At 48.0% G+C, this 11,555-nt stretch overlaps 2 protein-coding genes across 2 annotated transcripts; one reads left to right on the forward strand and one right to left on the reverse strand.

The window, feature by feature from the left end:
- Window positions 1-383: 383 nt before the first annotated feature.
- Window positions 384-2,653, forward strand: BC939DRAFT_449276 (26S protease regulatory subunit 8). The gene is made up of 6 exons (XM_051555360.1): window positions 384-718; window positions 850-947; window positions 1,096-1,383; window positions 1,518-1,681; window positions 1,879-2,291; window positions 2,417-2,653. The coding sequence occupies exons 1-6, from the start codon at window positions 595-597 to the stop codon at window positions 2,509-2,511; spliced, it is 1,182 nt and encodes a 393-aa protein (XP_051412936.1). The 5' UTR covers window positions 384-594; the 3' UTR covers window positions 2,512-2,653.
- A 26-nt stretch (window positions 2,654-2,679) lies between these two features.
- Window positions 2,680-7,138, reverse strand: BC939DRAFT_135205 (uncharacterized protein). Its single transcript, XM_051550101.1, has 5 exons — window positions 6,305-7,138; window positions 5,980-6,188; window positions 5,508-5,862; window positions 3,288-5,423; window positions 2,680-3,183 (listed from the first exon to the last, which is right to left on the reverse strand). The coding sequence occupies exons 1-5, from the start codon at window positions 6,884-6,886 to the stop codon at window positions 3,121-3,123; spliced, it is 3,345 nt and encodes a 1,114-aa protein (XP_051412937.1). The 5' UTR covers window positions 6,887-7,138; the 3' UTR covers window positions 2,680-3,120.
- Between the last annotated feature and the right edge of the window lie 4,417 nt (window positions 7,139-11,555).

Below are 11,555 nucleotides of genomic sequence, written 5' to 3' on the forward strand. Positions count from 1 at the left end.
GGTGTGAACGGTAGTGCTGTCTTTAACAGTGAGTTGCACTCAGGCACGCCGTTTCATTAACCTCCTCAAGACAACCCCCTATAACCCCCTGTCAAGCATGAGTCTCAAGGAAAAATCGATGCTGTTTCCTCTCGTCCATCACCGTCTTTCATAGGCTATCGAACGATTGACTCCCCCGTGCATTGGTGCACAGCAACCCGCAGGCGAGGGTAATTTTTTCGAAAATTGACAATCGCGCGTTGTAGGGACAAGAGGGAAGGATAGAGCATCAAAGTTACGTACACGTACGTGCCTAATATTGATGACGTTTCAGTTTCTGCAACAGGTGCACAGTCTGTGGACCCCCAAATTCATTCTTTTTGCCCGCGACTTCATACGCGTCAGCCTGAGAGGACAAGTCTACCTTTAGTTCTCATTCGACTCCTTCCCATTACGCAACCCAAGCATCTCTCTTACTCTTTCTTTTTCTCTCTCTCAGTTAACTCTCACTTGTCTTGTCCGTCTTCAACAGCACACGTACACTGCATCAAGAACAGCGAAATAACCAGATTCAGTCAGGAAAAAATATTCGGAACCATCCAAAACTATCCAGTCATGGTCCGCGACGGCATCAAGGGCTTCTACCGTGCCAAGATTGAGGAGGCCGAGGGCGAAATCCATGAAAAGACCCAGAACCTGCGTCGTTTGGAAGCCCAGCGAAATGCACTCAATGCTAAAGGTAACGATTCTCTGAAGAGAGTATACGTTTCTTCGTTTCCTTGCACACTTAGTTTTTGCTGCACGGTATCTTTTTTTTTTTTTTTTTTTTTTTTTTTTGCTTACATTCCTTTCTATATTCTTGTTAAATAGTGCGCCATCTTCGCGAAGAACTCCAACTGCTACAGGAACCTGGATCCTATGTTGCAGAGGTCGTTAAACTGATGGGCAAGACCAAAGTCCTTGTCAAGGTACTTTTGTTTTCCATTTTCTCGATGATCTGAGTGAATGCCGTGGAACTGGAGTTGTACTGTACCAATTCCTTCAGATGAATTAACTAACCATGCTCCTTTTTTTTCTTTTCTTTACTTTACTGTACTTTACTTTACTTTACTTTAGGTTCATCCAGAGGGAAAATACGTGGTGGATATTGGTGAGGGTATTGACAGGACAAAGCTCACGACCAATCTGAGGGTGGCCCTCAAGAACGACAACTATGCACTTCACAAGATCCTCCCTAATGCGATCGATCCTCTGGTCTCACTCATGATGGTCGAGAAGGTGCCTGATTCGACCTACGAGATGATCGGAGGTCTTGATAACCAGATCAAGGAGATCAAGGAGGTCATTGAGTTGCCGGTCAAGCATCCGGAACTCTTTGAGGCCTTGGGTATCGCTCAGCCCAAGGTAAGAAACACACTCGCCATTAGTCTTTTTCTTTTTTTGCAGGCAACTGTGATTCCATGCACATTGAAATGGAAGAGGGAAAAGAGCATAAAAGATCTCAAGACTGATAGCTAATTATGCTTCTATATTTTTAGGGAGTGCTGCTCTATGGACCACCAGGAACAGGAAAGACACTGTTGGCTCGTGCTGTCGCCCATCACACAGATTGTAAATTCATTCGCGTCTCTGGTTCAGAGTTGGTGCAAAAGTACATTGGAGAGGGAAGTCGCATGGTCCGAGAGCTCTTTGTCATGGCAAGGTATGGATCATCGACACTAGCATTGACATTGGGAATCTCTGCTCCATTTTGTTGTCCCTTTTTTTTGACATCTGCATCATAACCCGGGAATAACGGATGGGGAACTAAGATTCCACTTGGATACCTTTTATTCAAAAAAAACCCCCTCCCCCTCCAGCAAACTAACATTGCTTTACTTTTTGTATTCATATCTACAGAGAGCATGCGCCTTCGATCATCTTTATGGACGAGATTGACAGTATTGGAAGTTCCCGTGGTGAGGGCGGTGGCGGTGGTGGAGACAGTGAGGTTCAGCGTACGATGTTGGAATTGCTGAACCAGCTTGATGGATTCGAGGCGACTAAGAACATTAAAGTCATCATGGCGACGAACCGTATCGACATTCTGGACTCTGCATTGTTGCGTCCCGGTCGTATCGACCGTAAGATTGAGTTCCCGCCACCAAATGAGATCGCTCGTGCCGATATTCTGAAGATTCATTCCAGAAGGATGAACCTCACAAGAGGTATCAACCTGCGCAAGATTGCAGAGAAGATGACAGGATCCAGTGGTGCGGAAGTCAAGGGAGTCTGTACAGAGGCTGGCATGTATGCCCTTCGCGAACGCCGAGGTAAGGCTTACGATAGCATCCTATTTGCTTTATTGCATTGATGGCTTTGTTGTTGCAAAGATGGAGTGTGTGAGAGAGAGGCCCTACGACTAATTGCATCATTTTTTTGTGCATTTGACTTATAGTTCATGTCACACACGAGGACTTTGAGCTGGCAGTAGCCAAGGTTATGAAGCGGGCAGAGGACCAGAGCATGAGTGTGCACAAGCTATTCAAGTAAACGAAAGAAGGATTCGGTCCTTTCTTTTTCTTTTCTTTTCCCCTCCTCCTTTCTTTCTTCCTTTCTTCCGTCCTTTTAAAGGGGGACAGACCCGAAAATAAACATTTGCGCACATGTATTTACAAATGACGCATAGAAGCAAGCACGAGCATGGTTTTTTTTGTATCTTGATGATTGAGGATGAACGTATGAAGGACTTTTATTTTACATGATGTGTGTGTGAAGAGAAGGGAGAATGATGTCTGCCGAGAGGATTCTTTTTTATCGAGTCAAGTCAGTCGAGCCGAGTGTTGTTACAGCGGGTAATGAGTACAGGTCATTTGCGAGTAAGCGCCCCCTCTTTCGCAATATGAAAAAAAAAAAGAGAACGAGTGTCTAAGTCATGAAAATGTTAAAAGAGCTGACCAAGTGAAATAATCTTACACGCGCCAAAGGTGGGGGAGAGTAGGGGAAGCTATTATGATGGATAGATAGTATACAGGATAATGGTAACAAGGCAGGAAGAGGACGATAAGAAAAAAAAAAAAGAAACAAAGAAAAAGAAATAAAAAAGAGAGAGGGGAGGGGCGAAGAGGACTCGAGTGCAGGAGTGCACAAACATCATTGTATCTAGTCCGTAACCTCCATATAACGCTCCAAAAGGATTGACAGCGAGGGCAACGAGATGGGTTTCTAGAAAACACACAAACAAAAAAACAAAAAAAAGGAGTCGTTAGTAATCAGTTACTTTCATGCAGGACCCTCCAGACGCGTTCGGTTGATCTCAAGATACTTACCACCATCACATCGTCAAAGCCGCCACTCAATGCCTTTTCACGATCCTCGCCAATCTCTGCTGTCCAGTCGGCCGTTACAGCAACGATGCTTGCGGGTTGAGCTACCTCGGTCTTGGAGTCGCTGCTCTGTTTCCGTGAAGAGGAAGTACTTCCAGATTCTCGTCGTTTGGTCATGTCGGCCATGTCAGGGGGGCCAGCAAACCGCTCTGGTGACCATGGACAGTTGTCATCCAGCCAGCTTTCGTTCAGGGTCTGCAAGAGCGGGGAGCCCTTGTTCTCGTGATGAACGGCTGAGGGGCCCCAGTAGGCGAGCTCTTTCTCGCGGATCAGCGTCGTTGCCTGGAAACCGCCCATGATGGGCATCTTCAGATCCATCAAGACCAGAGCGTGAATACCAGGAAGGAACATGTCGACGGCCTCTTGGCCAGACCCTGCCTGATCGACCTTGGACACCCCTAGCTTCCTCAGCTGGTGAAAGAGTAGATTGCGATTGAAAGAGTTGTCGTCTACAATCAGCACACGCTTGCCGGACGCATTAAGAGATTGGATGCTGTCATTCGAAATGAGCGCTGGTCGTGCCATGCTTTTGATATTGATTGACCTGCGCTTCAGCAGACCTTTGGGTAGTCGATCAGATGCCTTGGATAGGGATTCAATCGATGAAGACAGAATTGGGCTGTCATTGCCATCCAGGGTGATCTTGGGCACAGACCCGTTCTTCTTTGCGAATCGGACATGGGAGGCCTGGGGGGCACTCGCGACTTTAGAGCTGCCGCTCTCCATGTCGCTTGTCGACTGCTGAGAGACGCTTCCAAGCTTGGGTGAGGCCGAGGCTGAAGAGGCTGAAGAGGCTGAAGAGGCTAAAGAGGTAGAGGAGGAAGAGGAGACAGCGCTTGAGCCTGTAGGCACGTTCTTGGAACCCACCGAAGGCAGAGTGGAAGCCCTCTTTGCCTCCTGGCGGTCAGGACTGCGCACGTTTGATGTGCATGACACAGATGTCGAAGACGCATTGGTCGTGCTCGGGCATGATTCGCCCTCGCTCACTTTCGCCTGGACTGTAACAACCTGCTTCTTGATGATGACGCCCAAGGCCCTTTCGGACACGGGTTTACGGCAGAGCGAGATCTGGTAGTACTGGCCGAGAGTCAACAGGGGTTCCTGTGCAACCGAGGGAGGGTGCCCAAAGGGATAAAACAGGATGATCGATGCTTGACGAGCTTTTCCAATGCGCGCCTTGGCTCGAGTAATCAGCAGCTTCGACATCTTGACCAAGAATAGACGAGCGTGCTCCTGATCCGTGAGCAAAGTCTCGGACTTTGATCGGTTCGTGGCGGGGCTCAGGTCGATCAGAAACACATCGCCAAAGCGGGCCATGGAATCGTCGGCGCTGAGATCAGTGTGCCATCCGCGGATGCATTCTTCATACGAAAGTCGACGGACGGCTTGTGCCTTCCAGCGTCCAGCGGCCGTGTTCCACAAAAAGTCCTCGAAATATCCGCACTGAGAATGCAAATAATACTGTCTGTTAGAGAGAAAGGCGTGGTCCCGAGTTCGAAGGGTGATGTTGTTGGCGTTAGCTCGGGTCACCTCCGAAGGCTGCAACGTAAAGTAGTCCTTGGCCTGGTTCGGATCCTTAGGTGTTGCTGGGGTTAAGACCGGGGTCATCTTGATACCCGTCATCGACTCGTTCGTGGCCGAAGGAGTCGTGCTACGTGCAAGTCCTGGGGTGACGGGAAGCACAGGCGAGGACGGATCCATTTCCTGAACCATTCCAGCCTGAAATGCAGATGAAACCGTAACAACGTGGTCGTATCCGGGCGTGCGGAACGCGAGAAACTGCTTCTCCATCTTGATCACGAATCCGAACGTAGATCCAACGCCGAGCTGGCTAGTGACAAAGACAGAGCCGTTCATGACTTCGACTAGATTCTTGACCAAAAAAAGGCCAAGGCCGGTCCCAGCCTCGTGCGTCTTGCAGGTGCCGCCCTCGACCTGGCTGAACTCGACAAACAGCTTGTCCTTTTGCTCATCGGCAATGCCTTTGCCAGTATCCTGAACCACAAACTCGACCGTCACTGTATCATCATCTTCCTCCTTCAATGAGACGCCAACGTTGACATAACCGACATCCGTAAACTGTAAGGAATGTAAATATATGTTAGAATAAAGAGCAGATTTCGGTTATGTCAAAGACTGTTCCAATTTTTTCAATCACGTTACCTTGATGGCATTGGAGATTAGATTGCCCAAGACTTGTTTGATGATGCCAGGGTCAGCGCGGACCAACTCAGGGACCTGGGCGCTAAAGTCGACCAGGAGCTCAACTGTGCGGGTGCCAGAGAGTCCAGTCATCATTCTGGCGGTGTCGAGCACGAGGTCATGGAGGTTAAAGTTTTGGCTGCAATTGGTCATTTTGGCTGCCGAGACCTTGGAGACATCCAGCAGTGCGTTCAGGATGGTCAACAATGAGAGCGTCGAGGAGTGGAGCATCGACACGGTCGACTGCGCGCTTGAGCTGAGGGTGTGGTCGCTCATCAAGAGCTCGGTCCAGCCAATCAACGCAGCCAATGGAGTTCTTTGAGATTATAAAGGAAAGGAATGTGTCAGTCCGAAACGCACAGGCGGATACATCGCGTTTGTGGAATGAGGCGTTTCAAAGTCGCATGTGAATACCGGTCATGTAAACACATACCTCAGTTCATGAGAGACAGACGAGACGACGCCGTCCTTGGACTTTGCATTGGCAACAGCAATATCTTTGAAAAGATTCGCGTCGCGCACACAGACCTCGACGCACCACTGATAGAGACACGTCATGGCGCTCAGGAACACCAATGCAATCCAATAGGCACCGAACCCTGCCCAGAGGCGAGCGGCTTCTTCCCCTGATAGTGTTGTGCTCTAACGATGATAAAGAGAGAAAGAGAAAAACGAGAGTAACAGCGTTAATGTTTGGATACTTTGGATACTTCAAAAGTAATGAATTTACTTTTTACACGATAGTTATGCAAACTTGCCTTGACCTTGGAACGGTATTCCTCAATTGAGTAACACAGAACAGCAACACAAGTAACCAAACCAACCCTGCGACCAACAAGCATTCCAGTCATCAAAGGTAATCCAAACAACAAGGTCGTCTCCAGACTGGGCCCGAGAAGAGACATGGACCGGGTCTGGAAGCTGAGGAAGACAAAGGCGAGGGCGAGGGAGAGAATAAGGCCACAGAGACGAGTCGCGCCCGTTGCGCCCTGGACAGCAGGAAGGAAGAACAAGAGGAGCGAGCAGGCGGAGATAGAGACCTGTTTGTCGAAGACCAGGCCGTAGACACATCCGAGGGAGGCAGCCATGAGCGAGACACTTTTGACCAAGAGAAACCTGACGAGGTTCTCAGATCCGACCTTGGTGGAGGCTGGATGCTCTCTGAGCCATAGCAAGAAGGAGCCCAACCCAATTTGGCGAGGATGGATGCCCTGCATTGGGTCGGAGCTCTTGCTTGGGGTATAGAGGGGCGTACTGATGCTGCCGCTGAAGCTGGCGCTACTACTCTGGCGACGAAACAAGTCGGGGACGCTGGAAGAAGTCGTTGACGAAAGAGACATAGAGCGAGGCACGTTCCTCTTGGAGGCCAGCGATGACTTTGACGCTAAAATAATAGAAAAGAGAAAAACAACAAATAGGCGTTAGCATACTCGCTCAGGGCATGGCACAGACAGCGGGAGGGGCGGCATTATCATCATCATGTCGTCGGAAATGCAATGGCTCATAAAATTATGTTTTATATTGTTCTCCAAGGAGAATGGCTTACCTTGCGGTGATAGGCTTTGGTAAGAAGCAGTAGATGATGTAGATGACACCGAGGATATGGAAGATGAGGTGGATGAGCGGGACGCGGTGGAAAGGGCAGTAGGGTGTGAGGTGCTCGCGGAGGGCGTGGAGATTGAGGTAGTAGTAGTAGTAGTATTAGAAATAGAAGAAGCAGGAGGCCGTCTTGAACGCAGAGATGTGGTGTGTATTGAGTCAGCGGCAGAAAGAGAAGGAAAGTATTGGTCCTGCTGTTGCTGTTGCTGAGAGTGTGAATGGAGTTGGGACTCGTCGTCTGGCTCTATGCAGGTCGTGGTGGTGTTTGAGCTCTGTCGAGCCATTGCGGCAGCAGTGGATGTGCTTGTAGATGGGCCTGTGCTGGCGATCATGGTGTTGTTGGTTTCAACGCAGCTGCTGCTACTGCTACTCGCTTCTGGGCGGTCATTGACAAGATCCGGATCCATGTGCACACACGCGACGCCAGTTGGGTGTTGTGACAATGATGGTTGAGAGTAAACGGAGGGGGATGTAAAGCAAGGATGGTTGCGGAGAAAATAAAGTAGACGGTGGAGTTACGAGAAAGATCAGATAAAGAAAAAGAGAGTGTAGAAGAGGAGGGGGGAGGAACGATCGACGGCGGAGAGAAGATCAGCGGAGAGAGATCGGCGGAGAGTTTAGCGGAGTGTGACGAATGAAATGGGAGTAGGAAAGAATGAAAGATCTGATATGGGAAATGGATTATGAATGAAGAAGAAAAAGAAAGGAGTGGCAGAAGGCAGCAATGCAAGGGCAGACCAGAATACAAAGAATAAAATAAAAAAATCCGACAAGGGAAGAGAAAAGAAAAGGTGGGGCTGTAGAAAACAGAGAGTTAGTCGACATATTCATATTCATATTCGTATTCATCACCACTACTACCGCTACTGCCGCTATTCAGCAACAAGCAGATATTACAGACATGCACATCAAGGGAATGATAATGATGGATATAGACAAACTCTTTTCAGCAACATCAACCGGACTCAGCTCGACAGACAGCTTGACTGATAGACTGATATCTGCATCAACTGCAACTGCATCCAAGGAAAGCTCATTGACGTAGACTTTTGATGGATGAGGAGGAGAGGAAAAGTGTGCAGTTAATGCCCTAGGATGGATATGAATACGAGACTCTTGTCTGTGTCCTCCTAGCATTACAGCTGCTGCTGTGCTGAGTCAAATCAAATACGCTGTGTGCTGTGTGCAAGAGAGAGAGAGACTGAGAGAGAGGAGGAGGAGGAGGGGGGGCATGCGTATTGAGAAGTGATATAAATGCTGTGTGGTGTGTGTGGCAATTGTGGTGGTATGTCATTCCCGCCAACATACAGCTTTGGAGTGGGCGAGGGAGCCTGTGGTTGATTTGAATCATTGATTTGAATCAATGAATCAAAAGGAGAAATGTTCGAATGTGTGTGTGCATGTATGTGCATGTGTGCGTGTGTGTCATGGGTGGATTTGTAAGATAGGGAGAGAAGCTTGGAGGCTTGCAAATTTTGTCAGGCGGAGGGTGTAATGTGGGTGGGATGTGGGGGGGGAAGAAGGAGGAGGGGAAGTGGAGAAGGAGGGGGGATGGGGGGCAGGGAAGAGCGCTGCAAGGGACTTACTGTGGATGTTGAGTGTGTGAAGATGATGAAGATGGGGATGAGAATGGGCGATGGAGAGGCAGGGGATGGAGGATGAAGAGGGATGGGGATGAGGATGGGAAATGGAGGGTGTGTGCTGGATTAGATGATCGACCGGGGGTGGATTATTGAAGAACAATATAAAAGCAGGTGTGTAAGTATATGAAATGCGTGTATGTGTTGCGTTGAATGGGGAAGAAGAGAAAAGCGAAAAAAATAAAAAGAAAGAGAGGGAGAGAAGAGTCTTTTCCCTCCTGCGTCTGTCAAATAAACTGCCCCCGCAGTCCGAACAGGCCGAGTGGAATTGAATACGCGATTGAATTGAATTAGATGTGCGGTGTCATCATCATCCTCGAGTCGAGGCAAGGCGGGCTGGAAACAAAACATATATAAGAAATGGGTGGCAAAAAGGCATTACTGAACTAGATTGATTATCAACCTATGCACTCAATTCAATCCCGATCAAAAAATGAACGGGCACCACCGCCTCTACCGCCATCACCATCATTAAAGGATTCCCTTAATGCTTAATGCTCCCTGCTGTGCGTGTGTCTGCTCTCTTCATATTTATTATTATCTACCATACCACCGACCACCACTATTATACTATTATTACCATCATTCTATCTAAACCACCATGTTCACGTAGACATCTGAGTATGAATGCCTAGGTGGCTGTATGAACGATGCTTTCCACTGATAAATGAAGTACATGTACCCTTCTCGATGGAGTAGAACAATATCCCCCCCCCTCTCCTTACCCCCTCACCCCCTTCCTCCGCTTGGACCCGTGAATGCTGTTGCCATGTTAACCAAAAGCGGGGTAGGCCTATGAGAACCGGCCGCCTGCCTGGATGATAGGGTAAGGGTCGAGAACCAGAAAAGAAACATCGACAACCTGACGATGATGCAAATGACGAAAGAGAACTACGCTAGCGTGTGGCGGCACAAAAAAAAAAAAAAAAAGGATACAAATCCCCCCAGAAACCAAATCATCCACGAGGCTGCCCCCAATTCGACAGACAAGCACTGCCAACTAACGCGCAGCTTGCCTCGGTCTACGGCTTCGTGGCTAAAAAGATGAGATAGCCCCAAAGAAACCTGCAAGAAGCTCTGTAGTCATCATAGCAACTGCAAGACCGGCATAGAATTCAAATCGAGAGACTACACAGACACCGGCAGCCAATTCAAGTCAAGACCAGGCAGAGACACATCGACATCAGACACGTATACGCACACGACGCATTCACGTCGAATATATAGAAATAGAAGAAAAGAGAAGACGGCCGGTCGTCTGTTCTTCTTTTTCTGAAAAAAGAAAAAAAAAGCAATGTTAATAATTGGATGTGCAGTGACATCATCGCCTAGAGCGCAATGCGCGTCATGATCATTGGCTGCAGCGGACTCTTTAGTCGAAAGAATTCAGTTGGACGAAACCGATGGGTTGGTTCCCCAGCAGACCCCAAGGAACCATTCACCGCCTACGACCGATCTGTCATTTCATCACAATACACAGGCCAACAGGCCAAGCTAAAAGATGACATTTTAAAAAACAATAAAGCAGGACCACATTGTTGCCCACCCTTTCCCTTCCTCTCCAAGCCCGGCTGGGATGCCGCTAGTTCGTCGCTAGTCTTAAAAGCAAGCGTGTATGTCTTAAAGGAACTAACTCCCACTAGGCTCCCTCCTTATTCCTAGTACCTACACCGGCTACCCTGCAGTCGCACTTGTAGATAATCACCATAAAAGAAAGTCATCCTTTCGTGGGAAACGAACGGGCAACAATGACGATAATAACACCCCTACTGCTTTGTCTAGTCCAGGACTTGCCACCCTTCGGCACGAACGACAAGTGTCTAAAATGGTAAAAAAATCCTCGACGCGTAGTCATCACAAAGCATTTGCGGATAGCACCTGTTTTTTTTGGCGCCATGAAACTAGCCTATCGTCTACGCTACATTCACGACGAAGCTACAAACCATGAATGGCCTTGAAAAAGAAACCAAGAGAAGATAGCAAGTATGCATTGACAAAAAAAAAAAAGGTTAAGACAAGTAACGGAGATAAACCAAATGGCCCTTTTTCGGCATGGCATCATATCAGACCCCTTTGCCTGTCAATCTTCAAACTCATACACGTCCTCGTATTCATACATCCCGCACTGACTGCTACGCGCGCACTGCGAACAAATGAGCTAACTCATTACATATACCCCACCCACACATACACACACACGCACAGAGAAAGAGAGAGAGAGAGAAAAGGAAAGAGAAAGAAAGAGAGAGAAAGAGAGAAAGAGAGAAAGGTGGATGTGCTGTCAAGTTCGTTCATGATACTGTTCTAATAAGCCAAATACCTTCAACAGGCGTCTAGTAATGGCCACTTTATCGTAATTATTTTGCTCCGCACCCATTTTACTCATTCCTTTATCGAATTCACGTCAGTGGAAGCGTGTCAGTGTCGTTCTTGTCTACCAAAGTGGAATTTAATCCCAACGGAATCGAATCCTTTGTACAGGGATATGTACCGGGAGGTCAGTCAGCATGCAATCCCTAATATGTGTCTCTCTTTCTCTCTTTCTCTCTCTTTCTCATCCCCCTTTATTCCTTACTCCCACAGATGATTGGAAAGCTTTTTTGTTTTTTGAGCATACTGGGGGTACTCGCTGGGAAAAACGAAACTAGCGTGTTTTCAACAACACACAAAAAAAAAAAGCCTGGCCCTAAAAATGGCTAATTCAGTAGAGAGTCTTCCAGTTAGAATAACCGGGAATCAGCTGTAGGGATCAAGTCATTTTTTGCCGCTC

This window comes from Gamsiella multidivaricata, assembly GCF_025024155.1.
Source record: "Gamsiella multidivaricata strain RSA 2152 chromosome Unknown BC939scaffold_27, whole genome shotgun sequence".
NCBI classification, from domain to species: domain Eukaryota; kingdom Fungi; phylum Mortierellomycota; class Mortierellomycetes; order Mortierellales; family Mortierellaceae; genus Gamsiella; species Gamsiella multidivaricata.